General features: G+C 42.0%; 1 protein-coding gene across 5 annotated transcripts in view; it reads right to left on the bottom strand.

Annotated features, from left to right (window-relative positions):
- PTPRG (protein tyrosine phosphatase receptor type G) overlaps positions 1 to 26,027 on the bottom strand; it is a 722,188-nt gene that overhangs the window by 529,388 nt on the left and 166,773 nt on the right. For all 5 annotated transcript variants that reach the window (XM_087708786.1, XM_087708785.1, XM_087708789.1 and 2 more), the window contains exon 2: positions 10,648 to 10,752. In XM_087708786.1, coding sequence (XP_087564912.1) covers positions 10,648 to 10,752 — 105 coding nt within the window. The remainder of the gene's footprint in view (positions 1 to 10,647; positions 10,753 to 26,027) is intronic.

The following is a 26,027-nucleotide window of genomic DNA, read 5'->3' as shown; positions in this document are numbered from 1 at the left end:
AGCAAGACTCTCTGGCACAAACAGATTTCCTCCCTGGGGATTCTCCAAGATGGAGACACGGACAGTTGTATCAAGACAACATACCATGGTCTCCTGGGCCAGTCTGGTGCTATCAGGATTACACTGATCCCCAGGTGAGTGCTGCAGAGAGCCACCACCAGAGCGACAGGCAAACCCGTGGAGACACTGGTATGGCCAAACGTGAATTGCTCATCATTTGTCTTTGATATGGGATTAAGGCCCATTGCAATGTCCTGGCGTGAAGTTGTGCCCAGGGAACTATCCCAATGCACAATATCATGGTGCCTAATAGACGTGAAAGGGCACCTTATGGACAACATTGGAAGAGCCGGGGGGCCATTTTGGGCACAAAAAAGAGCACAGCTTTCAAAACCCTTGTGAACCTCATGGCTCTCAACAAAATGGCCACCATGCTCTTTTTTGTGCCCAAAATGGCCACCCGGCTCTTCCAATGGCCGCCCACTCATGTTATGAGCAGTAGTGGCAGGTCGGACACTCGGTCTGGGCAATCAGAGGCTAACGTGGCACCCAAAGGCTATCTACAGCAGGGAGATGCAAACAGTGATGACTGGCAAGCTGCGATTTAGTGGATTTTAGTGGATTTTAGTTTTAAATTAAAGCGGCGTTTCCCGATATACGGGCTACAGCCACGCGAGCCTCAATGTATCAATCTTTGAAGCCAGTCGCCCTCTTACCTTAAAAAGCTCTCCACATGAATCTTTCGGCTGCCAGATCTGATTACCGGACTGACAATACGGCGCCCCGTAAACGATGCCCCCTTCGCTCGCAACTATAGTCAATTTGTTAAATTTGGAATTTAGATAAGATAGTTGAATTAACCCAATTATTATAGTCAACTAGTTGATTTCTCACAATTTCTACACTAGCTAAAGAACTATCAGCCTAATTGGACCATAGACTGAGAAGAACTGGGCAAAAGGAGTAGAGGTGTGGCTACAACACTTTCTCTCAGTCTATGGACCAATCAGCACTGATAACAGCCCAACTGTAGCACCTCCCACTCCCTGTCATGGAGAATTAAAGAATCACCATCACAAATAAGAATGGTTATCATTATGAAATCCCAAAGCAGTGAATGAATATTGAGATTATTTATTAGTGGTGAATAGGAAAACAAAACAAAATTAATCCAATGTCCAATTAAGAAAAAAAAATCAATTAATTATCCATTCTGCTATTGGTTTATCCAATCTTGGTCACCTACTTTCTTGTTTCCTCCAAATTGGAATCACAAAATAAATCTTTATAGCATGTTTAGTAATCTGTTTTCTACAGCTTCACCAAATCCATCTGTTTAAGTTATATCTGCACCTGTTTTAATCTTTGGCCATGCCTCCTTAGGGAGGTATTCCTTCAGTTCTGCCTCAAACAGTGAGTTCTAGAGCTCATATTTTGCTAATCATTTCTGCAGACCATCCCAATCAAATAAGAGTAAAACAAAGAAAGAAAAAGTCAAAAATATAAATAGTATTGAGATATAGGGCTAATGCTTTGGCCACCTAATGAGAAGGAAGGACTCACTGGAGAAGAGCCTAATGTTAAGAATGATTGAGGGCAAAAGAAGAAGGGGACGGCAGAGAATGAGGTGGCTGGATGGAGTTACCGAAGCAGTTGGCGTGAGCTTAAATGGACTCTGAGGGATGGTAGAGGGCAGGAAGGCCTGGAGGAATGTTGTCCATGGATCAGATGATGATGGATCAGACACGACTTCGCAACTAACAACAACAACAACAACAACAACATAGGACTGGTGCTGGAAATTTCAAGGTTCATTGTCAGTGGTATGAAAGCAAGTTTCTTGTCCAACTGCATCTCCAGGGTTACCATTCTCTTTGTTATTATATTATGTGGAACAGGAAGATGAATAATAGAATCCCAAGGCTGAATTGGATTTTGGAGATCTTCTAGTCCAGTGATGGCTAACCTTTTTGTTGTTGGGTGCCAAAAATGCGAAGGCACGCATGCAATAGCATGGGTGCGTGCCGACACCCATAATGCAAACTGCGCCCCCACATGTGCATGTGTGCAACTTACCAGCTCACACACATGTATTCCAGGCAGCTTACAACATTAAGATTCACAACATCAAAATTTATTCAATGCCTCTATAGGAAAGTAGGCATTTAATATGAAATGCTGGTGGGAAAAGATACTATGACCAGCTTTTCTATACAGATGAATACCAGACAAGAAAATATATTCAATTCCCTATTAAAATGAGCATTAATCTAATTAACATTCTCTTTGAGCTCTTCAGCTTTGCATATCCACCACTGAGGCACAAGAGTATTTCATTAGTTTCTGCAACGATATTTGAAGGCAAGAAACAAGAATATCTTTCTAAATGCCATTCATTTTACAGTGTAGCATAAAAAATGAAATTATTATCAGAGAGTACATTAGTACATTAACAATAAAAAAGTATTTAATATTGCTGGGGAAGAAATTATCTTTCCTGGAAACCTGGTTGTATTTCTCTGCAATTTTCTGTCCTGTAGGAAAAAAAATCCACCTCCCGATCCTAAATAGATATTTGCTAATTTCTGCTTATCCCTGTGTAAACATTATGCAATTTCTTTTGTTGTAGGGAGTGGAATTCTTCACCGAATCCCACCCGTATATTTTCTTACTAAGTAACTGACCCTGGAGACTGAGGATTTTATCCATTTGTAATGCTTCGCCTAGAACAAATCTATATCATAGGAAGGAACGTGACATTTACAACGGAAATTAACACCTCTCTCACTTGTTATTTTCCCTGCAATTGAAGATGTAAAAGGGGGAAGATTAATGCAAATACAGATTATACTCCAATTCCAGGTTACGCTATCACCTAATATGTATGATTACAATTGGTATCTGAATGTGAACAACTTAACCTTTGGGGAGAGGATGTTTGAAAAGCATTACCGACAAAAGGCCAGTATCGCTGCAATTTCACTAAATAGGATTAAAGTATAATCATAGTGGAATAAGATGGAGATAAACACCCGAGAATGAATGGCTTGGGAAGGGTTGGCCAATAATTCATGCACTCCAAGAGGAAGAGAATTATTGACCCTGGTCCATATAAAGCCTGACAGTTTCCTTGAAGAGATAACCAAGAGACAGAAACTCACATATTTCAGGATTATGACAGGACTGAATGACAGACTACAAAAGTAGCAACTATTCTTGGCAAGGGTTGAGGGTAGTAGAAAGAAAGAAAAAGATTGCATAAGGTGGATGGGGAGAATAGTTTATAGTTTTATAGTTTTATTGGGATTTATAGGCTGCCCTTTTCCCTGAGGGGACTCAGGGCGGCTTACATTCGTAGGGAAAGGGGAAGTGCAATATAACACAAAACAGTATGTGACTAAAATAAACAGTAAAAAACACAACTTTCATTCAGCATTCAACACTCGGGCGGGGTGAATTAGAGACTTATCGCCAGGCCTGGCGGGATAGCCAGGTCTTGAGGGCTGTGCGGAAGGTCTGGACGGTGGTGAGGGTGCGAATCTCAATGGGGAGGTCGTTCCACAGGGTCAGAGCTGCTACAGAAAAGGCTCTCCTCCGCGTAGTCGCCAGTCGGCATTGACTGGCGGATGGGATTCGGAGGAGGCCCAATCTGTGTGATCTAATTGGTCGGAGGGAGGTGATCGGCAGGAGGCGGTCTCTCAGAATCAAGGAGATGATTGGAATGTCCTTGGAAGACCTACAGATTACTCTCAGGGTTGGATCAAGATGGTTAGCATTTGTTCATAGCAACCAAAAGTCAAATCTAATTTAATATCACTCAACCAATTAAGCATATAATCAATCTATCAATCAGTACAGGGAGTCCAGTGATCAGAAACATGCTTGATTAGACTCTTACAAAGGACCTTTTTCATAGAGGGTGGTGGGGAAATCCTAGATCGTTTCATAAAACATTCAGATATTGCTGACCTGGCCAAAGCCAGTGTGGAGCTTCAGTGTTGCCACACTGGAGTGAGGGATAGGGAGGGGGGATTAGAGATAGCTGGGGCTGTCTGGTCAAAATAAAATACTTTCCCCTGGGTACCAAGGACATTCTCACACCTGGCCGGAGGAAGGAAGAATGATATCACCAGACCTGTGGACGCTACTACGATTGGGCCAGATGACTGATTGTTTGGGTTTGAGGGGAAAACTTTTACTTTTAATTAGGTGAAAACCAAGGGGCCTCTCAGAGTTGGGTTTTCACCAGGTATGTACCAATATAATATTTCCAATAAAACTATTTTTTGAGGACTCTACCTTGCAATTGATCTATTACTTGGGACCCTGACAGATATTGTAAAGGAATGCACAGGTGTCCTTAAGGAAAGGAGAGAAGAGATGCTGCATAGGAAACAATCAAATAAGAAGAGAAGGAGCCCACAATCACATAACAGTAAGAGAAAAAAACCTAAGAAAGTACCCACAAGCAATTAAAAGTGGAGGGCAGAGACTTCGTACTTCCAGATTTGCAAGACAAAGCAGTATCTTTTCTACCCTTTCCTCAATTTCACCCATGCATTCCATTACATATATTGCTTTTAACAACAATTTTAACTGCAATTTCTATCAGTTTTGTTGCTCTTATAACTTCTTCATACATACAAGTACAGGCAAATTGGTGACACTTGTCAGAACCACCTTAAATTGCCTCACACACAGCACTGGCATGCATAAGAATATGATGTAAACTTGTTTTTTAAAAGGCATCTTTGGTTTGCGTTAAAACAACTTCAGCACACCCAATGTTCTGATTGCACCACAAATGCAGTAGTCATCCTTACCTTTCACAGAGGCACTGAGTTTTATAAATATGAGCATGATAGTGTAGAATAATCATATCCAAGGACCAGTGGTGGGTTTCAAAAATTTTGGGAACCTCTTCTGTAGGTGTGGCCTGCTTTCTGGGTCCGCTGGTGGAACCTCTTCTACCGGTTCGGTAGATTTGACAAACCGGTTCTACCGAACTGGTGCGAACTGGTAGGAACTCACCTCTGCAACTAACAGTCAAAGCTAAACTGGCATTAGATATGGGTCAAAGGAATTCACGAGCAACTGAGGTGTTTTGTAATAATGCACTGATTCCAAAACAATGACACATTTAACCCCACTTTCCAACCAGCTTCTTCTTCTCCTACATATACTGGGTTTTCATTCAACTCTCTTGAATTACCTCTTGGGTCAGTGAGTAAAATCAGACAAAACTCAACCCAAAGAGAGCTTTTGAACTCTAAATGCAACCTTCCAGAGAATATTCCATTCTGAAGTCTATTCCACATGTTATTTTTTTTAAAGATACATCAAATTAAAACCATTGATTTGTTTAACATTCCCTTTCTTGGTCACCAGTATAGATAATGATAACCGGAAAATCCTTCCAACCTTTCAGCTTTCCCACCTTTACTTTACCCATCACTGTACCCATCACATCCTTAATGAAAGGAAATCGCTTCCTCCAACCATACTCTTTGCAATCTTTTTTGAGGTCACAGAAACTAGCATTATCAGGTTGACATGATCTGTTCAACATCTATTGAGGCCAGTTAATAGTTGGACAGGATGGTCCCTGTACCACAGGAATAGCAATAGCAATAGCAATAGGAGTTAGACTTATATACCGCTTCATAGGGCTTTCAGCCCTCTCTAAGCAGTTTACAGAGTAGATTGTAGATTGTAGATTGTAGATTTATTTATTTATAGGCCGCCCTTTTCCCTGAGGGGACTCAGGGCGGCTTACAATCAAAAAGGAAGGGGAGTGTAGGACAATACGAAAAAAGAAATGTGCACAAAGTAAATTAGACAATAAAACTCAACATTCACTCAGCATTCGGGAGGGGCGAAATAAGATTATCCCCAGGCCTGACGGGTTAGCCAGTTCTTGAGGGCTGTGCGGAAGGCCTGGACGGTGGTGAGGGTACGAATCTCCACGGGGAGATTGTTCCATAGTGTCGGAGCCGCAACAGAAAAGGCTCTCCTCCGAGTAGTCGCCAGTCGGCACTGACTGGCGGATGGAATACGGAGGAGGCCAACTCTATGCGATCTGATGGGACGCAGGGAGGTAATATTGCCCCCAGCAATCCGGGTCCTCATTTTACCCACCTCGGAAAGATGGAAGGCTGAGTCAACTCTGAGCCAGTAAGATTTGAACAGCCAAACTGCAGAACTGCAGTCAGCTGAAGTAGCCTGCAGTGCTGCATTTAACCACTGCGCCACCTCTAGATGCAATCTAGATCCCAAAATGAAAAAAAAAAAAACCCCACATTCTAGACAAGCTTATCTTTTTATGCTGAGAAAATCTTCAATCATTATACTCCTGAAGTCATGAGGAGTCAAACTTGACTTGATGGAATCTTCAGCCTTCTCTTTTCAAATATAATATTTATAGTAATAAAAATATAACATTTATATTTATATTATTATAAACATATTTATGACATTTAAAAACCATAGGCAATAAAAATATAACATTTAAAAGCCATAGTAAAAAAACAACAACAACAATGTCAGGTTAAGTTGAAATGTTGAGAATATGTTACCAGTGCTACTAGAATAAGGGACTTTCTATTCAAAATAGAAATTATTATTGATAGTGTCTTTTAAAAGTATCTGCTTAATTTAATTGCAAACATATATTTTTTTCTAAGAATGGCCAATGGATACCTAATATCTGAAGTAAAATGTTGTCTGTGATTTATTTACCTCATTCACAACTCCGGGGGGGAAAACACAGTTCTGTAGAATGACATATGAACTATATGCAACTATACTGACAACTGTTAAAATGTTTCCATTAGAATACCTATTATGCTGTTTGAAGACTATCATTATTACAAAATGAACGCCATCATTTTTATAAAGGCCATTTCAAGCTGCTGCTCTTTCCTGATAAATTAAATTGTGTCTTGTTTCCTTTGCAAGAATTGATAAACATCTCATGCTTTGAATATTATTGCTATTTTTAAAGTATCAAAAAATAGTAAGTAATGAATAGGGTTCCAATTAGACAACAGTAGGCAAGTGGAAACATAATTGATTAAAAACAACAACAACAGGGTTTGCTATCAATGCTTTGTGAAACAAAGAAAAGTTTTTCCTCAGGCTCTACAAAACCTGGACTAGTCAACAGACAAAAGAATAGCATAGCTACGAAAAACTATTCAGCTCAATTGCAGACTTTTAAAAAAAGAAGCAGAGAATATTTTTCTGTTTGAAATGGGAGGAGGAATCAGTTATGAAGTAAAATTTAAAATTTAAATGCTGAAACAGATGAATCCTACCCAAATAGAGAGTCAATAATATACAGCTCCAAACAGCAATAAAACATCCAGGATTGCAAACCATTTAAAACAATTTTGAAATGAATGATTAAATCCTTTGTATGGCCATTTTTTTTCCTTTAAAAAGGCTGACATGAATCTTCCAGACACTTTTTCTGTAATAAAAGCTAAACAAATATGACATTCAATAAAAGCTAAACAAATATGACATTCATTATTTAGCATTCCATGTTCATTCTGATAATGAATCAACTGTTTATTTACTTAAATTGTGGCTTTTGCTTCGGTGTGTAATTTTCATAAAGCAAGATATATTTAAGGAGTAATATAGATCTATGTTGACAATGGGCACAGTTCCAAGGAAGAGTGAAGTACATCTTATTCATTTCTGCAGAATTTAAGCACCTGTACTCTAGATTTTTCTTAATTTTTCCCAATGTCTAGACACCCTCAACTGCCATATGTTACTTAATATACAACATATAAGCAAGATTTGTTTAGACAATCAGATTCACAACACAGACATAAATTCCTTCAGTTATGAATTCAGTTAGTATGAATAAATAAAGAAGATAAAATGAGCAGGATGATGGCAGGATATACAGGATGGCTGATGAAACAAACCCATAAGATTGAAAGGTAGGGATCTCTAAAACTTTCCTTAATCAAAAGCCAACAATCAAAATTATATTTTTCCTCAATGCATCATTGGGCAAAGCTGAGATGTGGCACATCTGAATTAAAATGAAGACTGAGCAATGTAGCACATTAAAAAAAGAACTGAGTTTGTATAGATAGTCCTTGATTAACAACCAGTTCCTTAGCAACTGGTCAAAGTTACAACAGATTTACATGGGGGCTACTTATGATCTGGGTTTAAAGGTCTGATAGTCATCTGCCATGTCATCTGAGGACATTTGGCAACCGGACCAAATTTTACTTCTGGTTTTAAGCAAAACTGGTCCATAGCAAACCATTGGTTCACTTAACAACCGTGGCATTCATTTAATGGCTGCTGCAAAAAATGGTCCTAAAATTGGGTCAATCTCAGCTTTATGATTGTCTACAACTACCAAGATGGGTAGGATCGATTACAGTACTAACTCAAGAACTACCATTATCCTTTCCCACTCATCCCCAAATGGAATCATGTTTATTCTATTTTGATTGTTGCTTTCTTGTTTGCATAGCTTGCTGAAGACATTTTGGTACCTGAAGCAAAAATCCAGCTACTGCTACACCGAATTCATTTTGTTCTACATCACATACTTTTATTTAAAAAGACAGCTGGACTGGTTTTTGAGGAAGAAGATGTTTTGCTTCTCCTCTAAGAATCATCAGCTGTGACCATATGGTGGTGGTGGGGGGACACAGATCACAACTGATGAAGCTTCTTAGACTAGAAGTGAGACATATTTCTCAAAAAAAACAAAAAACAATCCAGTTGCCTTTCTTTCTTTTTTTAAAATAGAGCACTTTGGAAACAACTATGACCTGGAGCAGTGAGAATCTCCCTAGGCATTTATTCCTGATATAGTTTCTGGCAGTGCCAAAAATACATAGTTAACACATAATAATACATTTAATGTCTGGAACCTGGAAGGATAAATAATACAGAAGTTACCTGGGACTAAAAAATGGAAGCAAAGGCCTATTGGTTTCATTCATTTGTTTCTAAAGCTTTCAACCAGTTTTTCATTACAAATAATCACAACCACAAGTCCATTGTAAGGATAATGGCCTGAAAGGGCCATAGTTGGGGATAACAATGACAGCAATATAATAAGCATGATGGGGAAAAAAGAGACTGGTTGATAAAAAGCTCGGGCTAAGGCACTCTGAACTTGAAATCCATTAGAGACAAAGAATATTCTCTTTTCACACAGTATAATCGTCTTAAGTATAAACCGTGGAGAGTAAAGGGCAAGGACCTTCAAAAGTACAATCAAGATACGCCACGCTGACAAAAAAAAACGGCAAATGTCAAAATGCAACATTTTTAAACTATTATATAAATCAGCAGAAGTGGGAAAATAATCTGAGAAGCAATACCAAAAATGAGCCATTCCCAGTAAGACTTTCAGCAATACTATTGAAGTGAAATACAATGTTTTAGGCAGCTGAATTTCATTTGTTTAAATTCCAAGGCAAGTGTCACTTTTCTCTGTGGTCCCAGAAATGGCAGCCATCAAATCAACATGAAAACTACACAGTCCAGGACATTTTGTGGCTTGGGTATCGGCATCCACAGATGGAAGCCCCACTCCCTTTGTATGTGTGCTGCAAGTGCACCTCATATAATAAAGGGGAGAGAACTTTGACCATGCAGTTGTGTCCGTCATCATGCCTCTGTGCCCACTTCCTGGACACCCCTGTGCCTGAGAGGTAACACCAAATGTTATCTGTGTGCACATTCAAGTCAATCAAGGTTCATGGTATCTAAGGCTAACCAAGTGTTCTGACCTAGGCTTCGCCAGCAGCATGAAGCCCAGTCCTTGTCCCGATAAACCCCTTTTATTTAATTTACAGTGAATTCCTCTCCAGCAAAGACTTTTCTGTCCCTCAGTGTTTCAGGTTACTACACAATTACCGACCTTTATCAGGCTTGGAGAATGGCCAGGCCAATATCTTTCAGGCGCCCCAATACTTGGCAAGAATGCAGGAATGAACTGATTGTCTCCTGCGAAAGCCCACTCCCCTTTCGCTCCTCTTTTATTCCCCATGGGAGGGGCCATTCACTGTCCACCTGTGGCCTTACTCCCTAGTCAACCCTTGTTCCTTAGCTGTTCCCTTCATCTGGGAACTCTTGTGTATGTGCAGACTGGAAACAGGCTCCAGCTGTTCATCTGCCTCACTGATGTCTAACTCCAAAGGCAGCTGATAACTGTAATATGACCCTGGCCCCCTCTCTACCTCCGACACAGAGCCCTCATCAGAGCCTTCACCAGACTCCAGGACTGGCCCATGTTCCTCCCCAACCTCCTCACTGTCCAAATCTGCTGCCAGTTGCGCTGGCCACTGGTGGGCCACAACACCAAGTTGCATTTGTTCCAGAGATTCAAAATCTCACAAGTCTTCATGTCCCAAACAGCTCCAATGCAATAACAACAACAACAAAATAGACTAAGTTAATCACTGGCTGGTCTTTCAGGATATTCAAAACCAGCTGCGTAAGGTAATGTTTCATGCTAACTAATAGCAACATTGGCCCTCAAGATAGCAAGTGTTATTTTCCATCAAGCAAACATTTCACAATTAATGAGCTACAGTACCCGCAAAGCTATCCCAGTTCTTTTCACTTGAAGTATTCTTCTTGTCCAGCCCAACTCACCTGAATATGCCCAGTAAAGATCTCCAGATGCCTTCCGCCTCCGGATCTGCACCAAACTGCCGTGTCGACTTTCATGCAGGGGGCCATCATAACCTTCAGTCAAAGCTGTGAAGGAGGAGAAGAGGAAAAAGCAGAGGCAATTAGCTAAGTGACAACCCCTGAAAGAAAATTAAATTGTGCAGCTATTATTAAATATGGTACATTATGTTTCCATTCCATTCCACCATGGTATACCATATTTTCATTCCCCACCATCCAGTCGGAGCTGAAGAAGCTTCTTGAATGAGAAGTGAAATGTCTTCAAAGAAATAAATAAATAAAAGAAAAAGAAAAACCAGAACGTCTTGAGAAAGCACCTTTGGGACAACCATGACCTGGATGACTGAGAATCTCCATGGACATATTATTAAAAATGATTTGATCAGCAGACTCTGTGAAGCTGAAAAATACCCAGATTAAGACACAATAGTTTTACTGAGGAATTCATCGCCTGTATGATAGAACAGCTTCCCCCAACCTTTGTCCTCTGCTTCCTTGTTTACTGGTGAGGTCATACCTTCCCTAAATTAGGCTGATGCAGGTAAATACTCAGCAACTATTGCATCAATAAAGGTAAGGAGAATTCACCTGGACACTGCCACCTGCACAGAGGAACCAACATTCAATTAAAGGGGTTGTAGGGTGATACAGAGCAAAACCATCAATTCTGCTCAGCCTATTCAGCAGGTTTGAGGATGTGATAACTACAGAACCAAATTGTTCTCTAAGCCGCAAATCTTCAAGATGTTATGGGAAGTGCCCTTGGAAATCCGAAGAGAGATGCTGCATGTTTCCAACATGGGTATTGGTTTATTTATAACAAAATTTATAAGGCTGCCCAGCTTATTTACAGAAACTCCCTGCTGCTTACAAAAATAAAACCTCAATATAGAAGCCAACAAACCTCCACCACACCTTTGGAAACAACAATCAGGACAAACATTTCATGGGCTTCATAACACTCTAGGGTCCCCCAAGCCTGTTGGCTGAACTTCAGCTCCTTTCAAGAAAGTGTCAAAGTTGGGATCGATCTTATATCTGCAGGGATGATGTTACAACAGGAAGGGAGCCAAGGTCCTCCCTTCTTGGTCTCGCTAGATGGACCTCCTTAAGAGAGGGGACCCATAATATTCCCTTCTGAGTAGATATGACTGGAAAAAATTGTCCTTCAAATGACCTGGTCCAGGGCATGTAAGGTTTTAAAAGTGACAACCAGCACCTTGAATTGGGCCTGGAAGCAAATCGTCAGCCCACCATGGTATATATCATGTTTCCAGAAACTGGAAGAATGAACTATGGTAGAGATGAAGAACCTTTTCGGCACCGAGTGCCCAAACCGGAATGCATGCACTTGCGCACTCCAGAGCACTACAAACCGGAAGACCAGGTGGCAGGTGCGCATGTGTGCACCTGGTCTTCTGGTTTCCGGCGCTCCAGGGTGCACGAAGACCAAATACCCGGTGCACATATGCATGGCAGAAACCCGAAGAGCAGCTGGTGACGGTGGGCATGCCCATAGATAAAGCTCTGCGTGCCACCTCTGGAACTATGGTATCATCTGGAGATTATTCTCACAGACATGTTACCTCCTGTCCATGTAGCTTGCACATGACTCTCTCTGTCTCTCACTCTCACTCTCTCTCACACACACAGACGCAAATACAGACACTGGGTTTAGAAACTCCACAGTTTGCTCATTATATTGTAAAGCTTCAGTGTTCTCTTAATAAGATTACTACTAGTTTTCTTTTGTTTTGTCTTTGCTTCCTGTAGTCAGCACAAAACAGTCCTTATTGCTTCTTGTGCACCTGTGCTCTAAGAATCTAATGTGCATGGTTCTTAATAATCTTTTGTCTCCAGAAAGGGCTTCTGCCTAGAAAGGGCAACAAGAAAATTCATTTGATCATCAAAGAATTCAAAATAATGCAGAAGGGAGAAAGTGGCTGAACCTTCTAAGATCTGGAGGGGGGGGGGGAGAACCACTGCCTGGAAAGAAGATTCTTAAAAAGAAAGAAAATGTCAGATGGAGCAATGCCACTTTGGAGTCAAAACCTTAAATTATTTGGTTTCTAATACTTTATTATAATGATTAAACTGTATATTGCCGAGAGCTTCTCTATGAAAGAGATGGACAGTTAAGAAGTTGGTTATACAATAAGTAAGTACCATATTTTTCAGAGTATAAGACGCACCGGAGTATAAGATGCACCAAGATTTTGAAGAGGCAAATTTAAAAAAAAAAAGTTTTTGCACTCTGCAGACCTCCAAAAAATGTCCCGTTTTTCACAAAAACGGGCCTGTTTTTTTCTTCAAAAAAATAGCATGCACCGCCTTTAGGAGGCTTATAGAGTGCTCCTGGGGGTTGAGGGGGACAAAATTGAGCAAAAAATGCCCCATTTTTCGCTCATTTCTGCCTTCCCCAGCCCCCAGGAGCACTCTGAAAGCTTCCTAGAGGCTATGCACGGCCATTTTGGTGAAGGGGCGGGGTTTCTGGAGGCAATAAATGCTGTATTCAGTGTATAAGATGCACCCAGATTATCAGCCTCTTTTTTGAGGGAAAAAGGTACGTCTTATACGCCGAAAAATACAGTAAGTAAATAAATAAATAAGCACCCTTTGCTGCTATGTAAATTATCATCATGAGAACTCGCCTGATTTTTTTTTTTTAGCCATGACTAAGTTTGTTTATATATTGTTTATATATGAACTCAGGTCATGCTTCCCCGCAGGATACATTCCTCTACCATATATCTCTGCTTCCAAATACCTACTGACCCTCTGCTATCCCAGTGAGCCTAATTTCTGCTCAGCTTTGCCTTTTATATCAACACCACGGCCTCCTATTAGAAGCATTCTATTGGCCTTCATCTTCAGAAAGGAGCCCGTTTACTATTATATATCACATCTGTCCTTCTTCAGATTGCTTTCCTATACATTTTTATCTAGGGAGATAAGAGATTTCAAGAGCACTGGACAATTCTCGTAATTGTACAAATTAGCCCTGTGGCCTATGGACCCATTGTTGTGACCACCAGCGGCCAGCAGAGCTGGCAGCAGATTCAGACATTGAGGAGGTTGAGGAGGAACATAGGTCAGTCCTGGAGTTTGGGAAAGGCTCTCACGAGTGCTCTGCGTCAGAAGCAGAGATGGGGCCAGGGCCATCTGGCAGTTCTCAGCTGCCTTCAGAGTTAGGCATCAGTGAGGCAGAAGAACAGTTGGAGCCTGTTCCCAATGTGCGCATGCACAGAGTTGCCAGACAAAGGGAACAGCTAAGGAACAAGGGTCAACTTGCGAGTAAAGCCACAGGTGGACGGTGAATGGCCCCTCCCATAGGAAAAAAAGAGGAGGGGTGTTTGCAGGAGACAATTAGTTTGTTCCTGCATTCTTGCCAAGTATTGTGGAATCTGAAAGATATCGGCCTGGCCACTCTCCAAGCCTGATAAAGGTTGGTAATTGTGAACTACCTTGAAAGACTGTGTGCTGGGACTTTGCTGGAGAGGAATTCACTGTAAATTAAATAAAAGGGGTTTATCGGGACGAGGATTTGGCTTCGTGCTGCTGGGGAAGCCTAGGTCAGAACACCCACGGTTTCCAGCTATCTTTTAAAAATCATTTTCTATGTTCCCCTCTTCGTCTTGAAAAGTCCCTTGCAGACATGTGTACCAATAGCTCCCATCCAAAGTGGTGATGGAGGAATCTGAGTTAGAATGCATGTTAGATTATCACCAGAGAAGGGTCATGAAGGAATAGTGGATTCATTACGAGAGCTATTGAGACAGTGTTGATTCTTGGCAAACAATTTCACGGGCTACATCTTCTTTGACTTCCATCTACAAACTGATCAATCAACATTCAGTTTCTGCCAGGAATTCACATTCTAAGCGGAAGGGACACTTGTTTGAAGAGAACAAGGGCAGCGAAGCTTCGTTTGAGACAAATTTCCCACCCAAAGGTAGAAGTGAGAGATCCAGAATGGGGGAAGTTCCTGATAAATGAAGAGAAGAAACTAAAATTCCTCCCATTCTTGCTATTTTGTGTTGGGAAAAGAGAACGATAAAGAAAATTGAAAGAGGGGGGGGGGATTTCTCCAGTTCCAGACAATGGGGGGAAAAATGTGAAAGGGAGCAGAGAATATCCTGCAACCGCACCCTATTAAAAGGAGGGAAGGGGAGAAGCACTCCTGGTACCTCCAGATCAGAAGAGGAGAGAAAAGAATAAAAAAGTAATAAAAAAAGAGATGGTCCAAGGAATGAAGCTGGTAAAGCAGAAACCAGTGACTTCCAAGTTAGCAAAAACCATCAAGTCAACAAAAGTCTAAAGGCAATGGTTTTTAAACCGCCTGACCCAATTACTCCTTTTCTTGAGCTCAAACAATGTTGTTACCCACAGACACACTCTTGTTTTATGCAAGCATTTCGGCAATAGGAATCCTCTACTGGATCCTCAACTCACAAATAAGCAATTACAAATGCTACAGTACCCCCAGGATATGCCCAGGTCCAAGAACTGCTTCTAGGGCTGTCAACAGAACACCCCAATATCTGTTGACTCGGGGGGGGGGGGAAGCAATATGGTTTTAATGCTGGCGCAGAGAACTGTATAGTTGTTTGTTCAGCTGGACAGGGTAAAACAAATCCAAAGCTGTGAGTCACTATCTTCTCACATATATACTAGATATTTGTATGAATACAGTACTCACATTTCTAAGAAATACCTAAATAAGAGCTTTCATTCATGCAAATAGCAAGAGATAAATTTGTGCATTTATGGTTTCAATTGTATCTGCAATTAAGAGGTATTTCCTTCCTTCCTTCCTTCCTTCCTTCCTTCCTTCCTTCCTTCCTTCCTTCCTTCCTACCTACCTACCTACCTACCTACCTACCTACCTACCTACATCCCTTCCCTCCCCTTTTTGTATGATTCCTTCCCCCTCACCTCCCACAGCACTTCTGGGTGTCTAACAACACATTAAAGTCATAAAATAAGTAACAACATGTTTAGTCCCAAATCCACGGCAGATACATCTAAGTGTCCGCTGTAGGCAATACTCAGAGCAACAATAAAAATCATGCTATCTCAAAGCTTCAAAGCAATCTCACCCCCTCACACCAAGGAACACAACCAAGTCTTTAAGGTTTTCTGAAAAGCTGGCAGGGACAAGGTGTTCCAGAGGTTGGTACTGCAAACAAAAAACCCCAGCCCTGGGACTTACCTCTTGATAATCTTTTACCCACAAGGCCCGTAACCTTTCAGTTGAACTTTCAGTTGAACTTATGGGATGGAGTAAAACAATTGAAGAGAAGCTATCCTACAAATAACCCATTGCTATCTGACAGGCGACAACAGGCATCTTAAATCACACTTGGAACCCAGCGCAGCTCACAAAACAAAGTTGTAATGTGGCCGAACCAAGGTGAACCCATCACCGCCCAGCCTGGACCGGTTGCAGCTCGAAGATGCTCTTCAAGGACAGCCCCGTATAGAATACATTGCAATCATCCATTTTTGGAGGTGACTAAGTGATGTCCAGGAGCTTCTGTCAAGTAAGCTAATTTGCAAATAAGGAGTTAAGTGTTTGGAGAGTTGTGATTTACAGCTCTGCCAAATGAGAAGGTTGACACACTGCCTACATTAAGTGCATACAAAAGCTGAATGCATTTTTACAATGAAAGATGAATAAATGTGCTAGCCTGAGCATGACTGACACAAAAGCAATCAGAAGCTCAATCTGTAAAATGAGATCTTTGAGTGTAAACATATTGAGTGACAAAACTTTCCCAAAGGTTGGAGCAGGTCTAGAGTTGGAGTTCCTACCACAACAAAATAGCCAAAAAAGGTATTGCATAGCTAAACATCTATGGAGATTCTCAGTCATCCAGGTCATGGCTGTCCCAAAGGTGCTTTTTTTCAAGAGGCAACTGGATCTTCTCTGAAGCTGTTTCACTTCCCATCCAAGAAGCTTCTTCAGGCTTTTTCATCCAAGAAGGCTGAAGAAGCTTCTTGGATGAGAAGCGAAAGAAAATCCAGAAAGTACCAGTTGCCTCTTGAAAAAGCACCTTTGGGACAAGGAAGGTATTGTTACAGTAATAAGAGATCTTCAAAAAGACATACAGGTGCCAAGTGTCTTGAGGTCCATCAATTTTCTATGCAACTTATGTCCTGGAGAGAAAGAAAATTACTTTCTGAGACATGAGAAGGTGGTGATCAGTTGGAAGTGGACAAGAACTTTTAAAAATAATTTATAGTTGTGTAAAAGATATATGCAATAGCAGTATATGCTTATCTGGGAATATTATTTATTATTTCCACGATGTATTTCTATAATGTGTTAAGTGTCAACCACCTAAGGTGCCTTATTGATTAAAATAACCCTAGTATTATACTGTGAAAATGTATCTGTTGGGGGGAGAGGGGATAGTTCATTACAGTAAATTTAAATCAAGTCCTATCCAATACTAAAGAGAAAAGCAACAAGCTGAAGATAGATATTTAAAGGATTATCTTTAATTACAGAGAAGAGACAGCTCCTCAATGAATTGTCTTTTATAGTCAGTGGCACTAATTAAACTATTTTCTTCATGTGGGCTGGTAAAAGAAATGCAGTTAATACTGAAATGGAATAGATAAATCCAGAAAACCAGAAACATATAGCTGGACAGTGTAGAAGATCTATTGACTTCAAATAAACTGGTTCAGAGCATACCAACCCTGTAAAGCCAAACAAAATTCATTTTCACTAGTATACAGAGAACACCAGAAAAAAATACTGATACCATAACAACAGTTTTCTCTGATAGAAACTCTGCAGGTAGTCCTCGCTTAACAATTGATCTCTCAACTAGCAATAGCACTTAAGACTTATATACCGCTCTAAGTGGTTTACAGCCCTCTCTAAGTGGCTTACAGGGTCAGAGTTTACAGAATATATTGCCCCCCAACAATCTGGGTCCTCATTTTACCCACCTCGGAAGGATGGAAGGCTGAGTCAACCTTGAGCCAATGAGATTTCATCTGCCGAACTGCAGCTAGCAATCAGCTGAAGTAGCCTGAGGTACTGCACTCTAACCACTGTGCCATCTCGGCTCATTCATAACTACCATTCGAAGTTACAACGGATCCCCCAAAAGTTATTTACGTCCTAACCTCAAAGTTATGACTACTTCCCCATGACCACGGGATTGCATTTCAGATGTTTGGCAACTGGCTCGCATTTATGACCAGTAGCAGTGTCCTGTGGTTACATAACTATGGATTCGTTTTAACAACCACATGATTTGCTTCATGGCTGTGGCAACTTGCTTTATGACCATTGTCAAAACAGTTATGAAACTGAGATGGGTCATGTGGTAACCCACTTAACAATGAAGGGCACCTTGGTGCTCTCTGAGCTTGGTTGTTTTCTTGCAGATGTTTCATTACCCAAATGAGATTAGCATTGATGGTGTTACCAAGTTTGGGTAATGAAACATCTGGAAGAAAACAAGCAAGCTCAGAGAGCACCAAGGAACCCCTCCTGTCAACCCTGAGCTACAAATATCCTCAGCAAAATTCTGAGCTCAATTGTGGTCATTAAGTTTGAGGTTTGAGGTTTGAGGTTTATTGGGATTTATATGCCGCCCTTTTCCCTGAGGGGACTCAGGGCGGCTTACAACCACAGGGGAGGGGGGTGCAAGGTCAAAAACAAAACAATATGTGCACAAAGAAAAAATAATAAAACACAACTTTCATTCAGCAATCAAACACTCGGGCGGGTAATTGGAAACCTATCCCCAGGCCTGCTGGGAGAGCCAGATCTTGAGGGCTGCGCGGAAGGTCTGGATAGTGGTGAGGGTACGGATCTCCATGGGGAGCTCGTTCCACAGGGTCGGGGCAGCAACAGAAAAGGCTCTCCTCCGTGTGGTCGCCAGTCGACATTGACTGGCAGATGGGATTCGGAGGAGGCCCAGTCTGTGCGATCTGATTGGTCGATTTAGGGAGGTAATCGGCAGAAGGCGGTCTCTCAAGTACCCAGATCCACTACCATGGAGTGCTTTAAAGATGGTCATCAGTATCCTGAAGCGCACCCGGAGACCAACAGGTAGCCAGTGCAGCTCGCGGAGGACAGGTGTAACGTGGGCGAACCGCGGTGCGCCCACTATCACTCGCGCGGCTGCATTTTGGACTAGCTGTAGTCGCCGGATGCACTTCAGGGGCAACCCCATGTAGAGCCCATTGCAGTATTCCAGTCTAGAGATCACAAGGGCTCGAGTGACTGTTGTGAGAGCCCCCCGGTCTAGGTAGGGCCGCAACTGGCGGACCAGGCGAACCTGGGCAAATGCCCCCCTGGTCACAGCTGACAGCTGGTGATCAAAAGTCAGCTGTGGGTCCAGGAGGACTCCTAAGTTGCGGACCCTATCTGAGGGGTATAAAATTTGACCCCCCAGCCTAAGCGTTGGTGTATTAGCCAAATTATTGGGGGGGAAACACAACAGCCACTCGGTCTTATCCGGGTTGAGTACCAGTTTGTTAGCACTCATCCAGTTCTTAACGGCCTCCAAACCCTGGTTCATCACGTCCACCGCTTCATTGAGTTGGCACGGGGCGGACAGATACAATTGCGTATCGTCCGCATATTGATGGTATTTTATCCCGTGCCTCCGAATGATCTCGCCCAGCGGTTTCATGTATATGTTAAATAGTAGGGGGGATAGGACCGAGCCCTGAGGTACCCCACATGTTAGGGGCCTCAGGGACGATCTCTGCCCCCCGACCAACACCGACTGCGACCTGTCCGAGAGGTAGGAGGAGAACCACCGCAGAACAGTGCCTCCCACTCCCACCTCCCGCAGTCGTCGCAGAAGGATACCATGGTCGATGGTATCGAAAGCCGCTGAGAGGTCAAGGAGAACCAGGATGGACGCATAGCCTCCATCTCTGGCCCTCCAGAGATCATCGGTCAATGCGACCAAAGCGGTTTCTGTGCTGTAACCAGGTCTGAAGCCGGACTGGAAGGGGTCAAGATAGCTAGCTTCCTCCAAGGCCCGTTGAAGCTGAAAGGCCACCACCTTCTCAACAACCTTCCCGATAAAGGGAAGGTTGGAGACAGGACGAAAGTTGTTTAAGATGGCTGGATCTAACGATGGTTTCTTCAGGAGGGGTCTCACCACCGCCGTTTTAAGTACGGCGGGGAAGTGCCCCTCCCGAAGGGAGGCAGTGACAACCACCTGGATCCAGCCATGTGTCACCTCCCTGCTGTTAGCCACCAGCCAGGAGGGACACGGGTCCAAAATACAAGTGGAAGCACTTACAGCTCGAATGGCCTTGTCCACATCCCCAGAGGCAACTTCCTGGAACTCAACCCAGAGCTGATGTAACAAGTGATCCTCTTGTGACTCAGCTGGACCTACTGCGGTGGATTCCAGGTCCGATCGAAACCGAGCTACTTTGTCCGCCAAGAATTGAGCATAATCCTCAGCCCTACCCTGCAAGGGGTCTCCCGCATCCCTCCTATTGAGGAGGGAGCGGGTTATCCTAAACAGGGCGGCTGGGCGCGACTCGGCGGACGCAACCAAGGCAGAAATATATGATCTTTTTGCGGTTCTTAATGCTCGGACATAGTCCTTGGTGCAGGTAGTTAAGAGTGCTCGGTTCGCCTCGGACCTATCGGACCTCCACTGGTGCTCTAGGCATCTCCTCCGGCGTTTCTTCTCCCGGAGTTCCTCGGTAAACCAGGGAGCTCTCCAGGATCCACTGACCCGGAGGGGCCGTAGTGGCGCAATCCGGTCGAGAGACTCCGACGCCGCCGAGTACCAGGCGGCAGCCAGAGTCTCCGCCGAACTGTGGGCGAGAGTATCAGGAATAACCCCAAGCTCCGTCTGGAACCTCAAAGGGTCCATAAGTCGCCTGGGGCGGAACCACCTGGTCGGTTCCTCCTCCCTACGGTGGGGGTATGGCCTCCGGAAGTCAAGCCTCAGTAGGCAATGGTCTGACCACGACAGGGGTATGATCTCATTACCCTTCAGACCAAGATCACACATCCACTGCTCCGAGAGGAATACGAGGACTCCCTGCATGCGTATTTGTGTCAATATGGTCAACCCTGTTCATCTCATTGGAAACAGAGAGCACAAACCCAAGTACTTCTGGATTACATTTAAATTCCATCCTTGAAATTCATTTATTAGCTCCCCAGGGAGAGTTGGGAGTTCCTGTGCGGTCATGCCCCACTGTGAGAGGCATGCACACAAAAAGACCAATGTAAGGCAACAGGAATCTGAAAAACTAAGATTTGGCCAAGAGACGACTTACTTGCATCCTGCCAGAATAGAAAGATTAGACATTTACTGCCTGGTGCACTCCTATGCAAAGCTGGAGGAGGTCTTTCATTATAATTATCAGCTCAGTATAAATACAGACATACATGTTATAATAGTCCTATAACACAGCCTTTGCCAATCTGACAGATATGTTGAACAATTACTTTCATATATATATATTTTCCCCACATGTTGGAGGATGCAGATTGTCAATCACAGTTTCTTAAAAAAAAATCTGGTTGAGGAAAGCTACTTTTTGTGCCACATTCCTCATTCTGGTCTGCTCCTCAGACTGAGGAAATCCTAGCTAAACTGCAGAATTACCTACTGTCAAACTGGGACACATCTTTTAGATCAAGAAGTTCCAAGATTCAATGGCACTACAGGTAGTCCTCAACTTACAGCAGTTCATTTTTTGACCATTCCAAATTACAACAGCACTGAAAAAAGGTGACTTAGTATATGACCATTTTTCACAGTTACAAGCATTGCATCATCCCTGTGGCCATATGATCAAAATTCAGAGGCTTGACAAACTGACATTTATGACAGTTGCAATGTTCCTGGGGTCACGTGATCACCTTATTGTGACCTTCTGACAAGCAAACTCAATGGGGAAGCCAGATTCACTAAATAACCCTGTTGCTAACTGAATAACTGCAGTGATTCACTTATGACAAGAAAGTTTGTAAAATGGGGCAAAACATGGCAAAAAAAGTTATAAAATGGGGCAAAATTTACTAATGTATCTCGCTTAGCAACAGAAATTTGAGGCTCAATTGTGGGCATAAGTCAAGGACTACCTATATAAGGAGGGCTTAGAAGAGTTCTGAAAACTGCCAAATATTGTGCCTGAGGGACTTCATCTCACATCAATCCATTGCTATAGTCAATTACCCCATAAATTGGAAAATAGGTAAAAAATAGATGCACATTTGCATCTAAACTTCATCTTCTATACTTCTTCACCCAATGTCCACTTCAAATTTAGACTAGAAGAGAACATTTAAAACCTAAAACAATAACTAAAGGTTCAGAATGGTATCTAACACTGAGACAATTTCTCTGTAAAAAGACTTAATTTCTTAGTTCCGTGTCTCTGCTAGACTTTCTAAAGCCACAAGGGTAAAAAGAACAGATTTAAAGAGTTTATAGATTCTGGGGAGAAAGCACTCGGTCAGCACTCAAAATTTAATCAATTGTAAAATCTTTTGTACTTGTAATTTGAGTTCCAAGAATGGCAGTGTGGCTCTTCTATGGTATGGCTATGAATCATGCTATTGATTTCAAGTATCTTCTGTGCAGAAAATTAAATTATGCAAATCCAGGCCTTTATGATTCTTTTCCTATAGTGGTGTAAAATTGAGCACTTGCTTAAGTCAGCATCTTATTTATGCAATTAAACAACGGATGCACCTCTGAAAATGTCCAACTTTCAGTCATCTCGTGGTAGGTTCCTGAAATGATGATAAATCTAACTTTGTAATGGGCAAGAAGCTGAAAGCACTTTTAACACATAAGGTGTTCATCTGTTAAAGAAACAAAAAAGAAGAGTAATATAGGCTGGAATCTTCAATGAACACCTGCGCTGTTTCTAGTAAGATGCAACATGTGGAGGAAATATTAAAAGAGGTACAAATGATTACTTCATTTTCATGTATTAAAATCCCTGGACTTTTATTAGATCATCTTTAGTAGTTACTGTATTTTTTGGAGTATGATACACTCCAGAGTATAAGATGCACCTTAGTTTTGGGGGAGGAAAATAAGAAGAAGAAAAAATCTGTCTCTGCCTACCAGTATCCATGATATTCAGCTGACACATGGTAACAACATCAGCCAATGAATAGGCACAGCAACTAAGCCAATGAGGGCTGTTTGGACTCTGAAATTTGCCATGTGAGCAACAAGGAAATAGGAAGGAGCCTGGCTTAGCCGAGAACTGAAAGTGAAACTGCTTGTATTTTGCTTGTATTTACTGCTACCTTGGAAAACCTGCTTTTGATAATGTATTGTATATTATTATTATTTTGAATCCTGCTGAATCAGTTACTGATGTTTGCTTTCTGAATGTGATTCCTGCTGCAAACTCTGACCAGCTAGGTCAGCTTCAGCACTTATTGCAGCCTGATTTAGCACAGCTGATTGGGGGTGGATTGGACCCCCAGAATACCCCCAATCAGCTGTTCCAGGCTGCAGGGATTACCACAGGCCATCGCTGCCTCCATGCCTTGTGTTTTTGGCCTCTGGTGGGGGGGGCTACATTTGGTGTATAAGACACACCCAAATTTTCACCCTCTTTTTTGGGCGGTGGGGGGAAAGGTGGGTCTTATATTCCAAAAAATACAATATGTGTGTGTGTGTGTGTGTGTGTGTGTGTGTGTGTGTTTGCATGTGTAAGTGCAAACATACATACTTCCTTAAATGGACCATTTTTTAAAGCAAAAACAGCAAAAGTGTAAGTATTTGTCTTTAAATATACACACATGTCCGCGCACACATATTAAAAATCAGGCCAGTTCTCATGATGATAATTTATATAGCAACAAGGGGTATTTATTTATTTACTTACTTACTTACTTACCATATTTTTCAGATTATAAGATGCACCTTTTTCCCTCAAAAAAAGGGTGAAAATCTGGGTGCGTCTTATACACTGAATACAGCATTTTTGGCCTCCCGAAACCCCGCTCCCTTTGCAAAAATAGTCATGCATAGCCTTTAGGAGGCATCCAGAGTGCTCCTGAGGGCTGGGGAGGGCAAAAATGAGTAGAAAGCTCATTTATTGCTCATTTTGCCCCCCGCCCCCGCCCCCAGGAGCACTCGATAAGCCTCCTAAAGGCTATGCATGCTCTTTTTTGACCAAAAATGGGGCAGTTTTCACGAAAAATGGGCCATTTTTGGGAGGTCTGCAAGAGTGCAAAAACTTTTTTTTTAATTTGCCTCTTCAAAATCCTGATGCGTCTTATACTCCGTTGCATTTTATACTCCAAAAATACAGTAAAGTGTTTTGTTTCTCAGTTTGGATGTATTGGTGCCTTTGGGTCAATCTTGACCCCTAAGTTACTTGCCATTGCGTTCATCCTAAGATTGAGAGAGAAGAAGTAGCGCATATACTTAACATGAAATTGTATTGTAAGCAGACACAAGTAGAACCTCTAATAAAGCATGCTAAGCATAATTTCAACTGTAGCCTATCACCCTTCATTACCCCCTCCTACTGCAAATAGTCCCTTCTTTCCTGCTTTCATTCTTTCCTCTTTTTCTGCCTGGCATTTCCACTTAATGAAACTCTTTAGGTTCTTCTTATTTTTACTTTGAGAGAAAGAACACTCTCCTCCAAGACTTCTGCTACCTCCCTTAGTATGTAGTATGGTGACCTTCTGACTACTCTAAAAATCCATATTCTGCAAAGGACTTCTGTTTTAGCATGCTAGATACACAACTGGGAAGGATGTTTGCTGCTGTAATCAATCAATCAACGGAACATATTCAGTGCCTTTCCAACCATAGGAATTATTATAGATTCACCATGCCAGGCTCTACCCAGGGAACGCTGTAATCTATAATTATAGGGAAGTTATTTGTAGTTAGGGATTTTTAGAAAAAGATTCTGAGACACTAAAGAGACTATGGCTGTTCAGAAAATCAAAAGGAAGCATCTCCAAGACATCTCATCTATGCAATATAGCCACCATGCAAAACATTTTCATATGTACACACACACACACTCAAAGGGACGTGGTGGCTCAGTGGCTAAAACGCTCAGAAAGGTTGGCAGTTCGAATCCCTAGCACCGCGTAACAGAGTGAGCTGCCGTTACTTGTCCCAGCTTCTGCCAACCTAGCAGTTCAAAAGCACATAAAAATTGCAAGTAGGAAACTAAGAACCACCTTTGGTGGGAAGATAACAGTGTTCCATGAGCCTTTAGCAGTTAGTCATGCCAGCCACATGACCACGGAGATGTCTTTGGACAGCACTGGCTCTTCGGCTTTGAAACGGAGATAAGCACTACCACCTAGAGTCAGGAACGACTACAACATATGTGCGAGGGGAGCCTTCACACACACATACACACACACACACACATATCAGAGGTGTGTGTGTGTGTATGTGTGTGTGTATGTGTGTGTGTGTGTGTGTGTGTGTATGTATGTATGTATGTATGTGTTTCCTAAAGACGTGACAGAATGAAAGGCAAAAAATTAGAAAAGAGAAGAGCAGAATAAAACTGCATTCTTTTAAAACAGTTTCATGCTTCATGGGACCCTGAGGCAAGATTAAAAGAGTTGGGACTGGCAGCCAGGAAGGGTTTTTTTAATGAAAAACTGCAGGAAAAGTAAATTAGCCATGCATCCACAAACAGTTATTGTAGATTAGTGCTTTTCTACATAAGCAAAGTAGAAGTAGAATTTCTTAACCAATGTATCATGTTAAAATCATTCATGGAAGAGACAAGGAGGAGGATTCTGGGCTTTGTTGTTCTGTTCAATTATTTGTAGGAGACAATCTGAGAGAATTCCTCCTGTTTTAAGGCGCAATTAAGATTCCTGGAGCACAGACTGCCTATGATACAAGAATGGCAACCAAGAATCCATAATGCAACCTCAAGAATAATGAGAATGTAACAGAGGCAGCAGCCAGAAAAATGGAAATGGTGTTTTATTTTTGCTAAATTTAGCAATTTGATGAGCAAAAAAATAAAAGGCCTGGCAAATGCCAGCACAGAACAGCCTTTACTGTGCCGTGTTTCCCCAAAAATAAGACAGGGTCTTATTTTCTTTTGACTCCCGAAATAAGCACTTGGCCTTATTTTCAGGGAGGTGCAGGAGGTGCGAGCATAGCCACCTCATGGCTGCTGCTATGTTGCAATATTTTTTCTGGAGGTCTTATTTTAGGGGAGGGCTTATTTTAGCACATGCACTCAAAAGCCTGATTGGGCTTATTATCCAGGGAGGTCTTATTTTGGGGAAAACAGGGTACTCAGACACTAAACAGGGTAAGACCTGGTTAGTTCTTGGATAGGAGACTTTCAGGACATTCCAA

This window comes from Thamnophis sirtalis, unplaced genomic scaffold (genome assembly GCF_051295495.1).
Source record: "Thamnophis sirtalis isolate CommonGarterSnake01/CBP01778 unplaced genomic scaffold, rThaSir2_p1.2 scaffold_3, whole genome shotgun sequence".
In the NCBI taxonomy this organism is placed as follows: Eukaryota; Metazoa; Chordata; class Lepidosauria; order Squamata; family Natricidae; genus Thamnophis; species Thamnophis sirtalis.
This window is presented reverse-complemented; position numbering and strand designations above follow the sequence as displayed.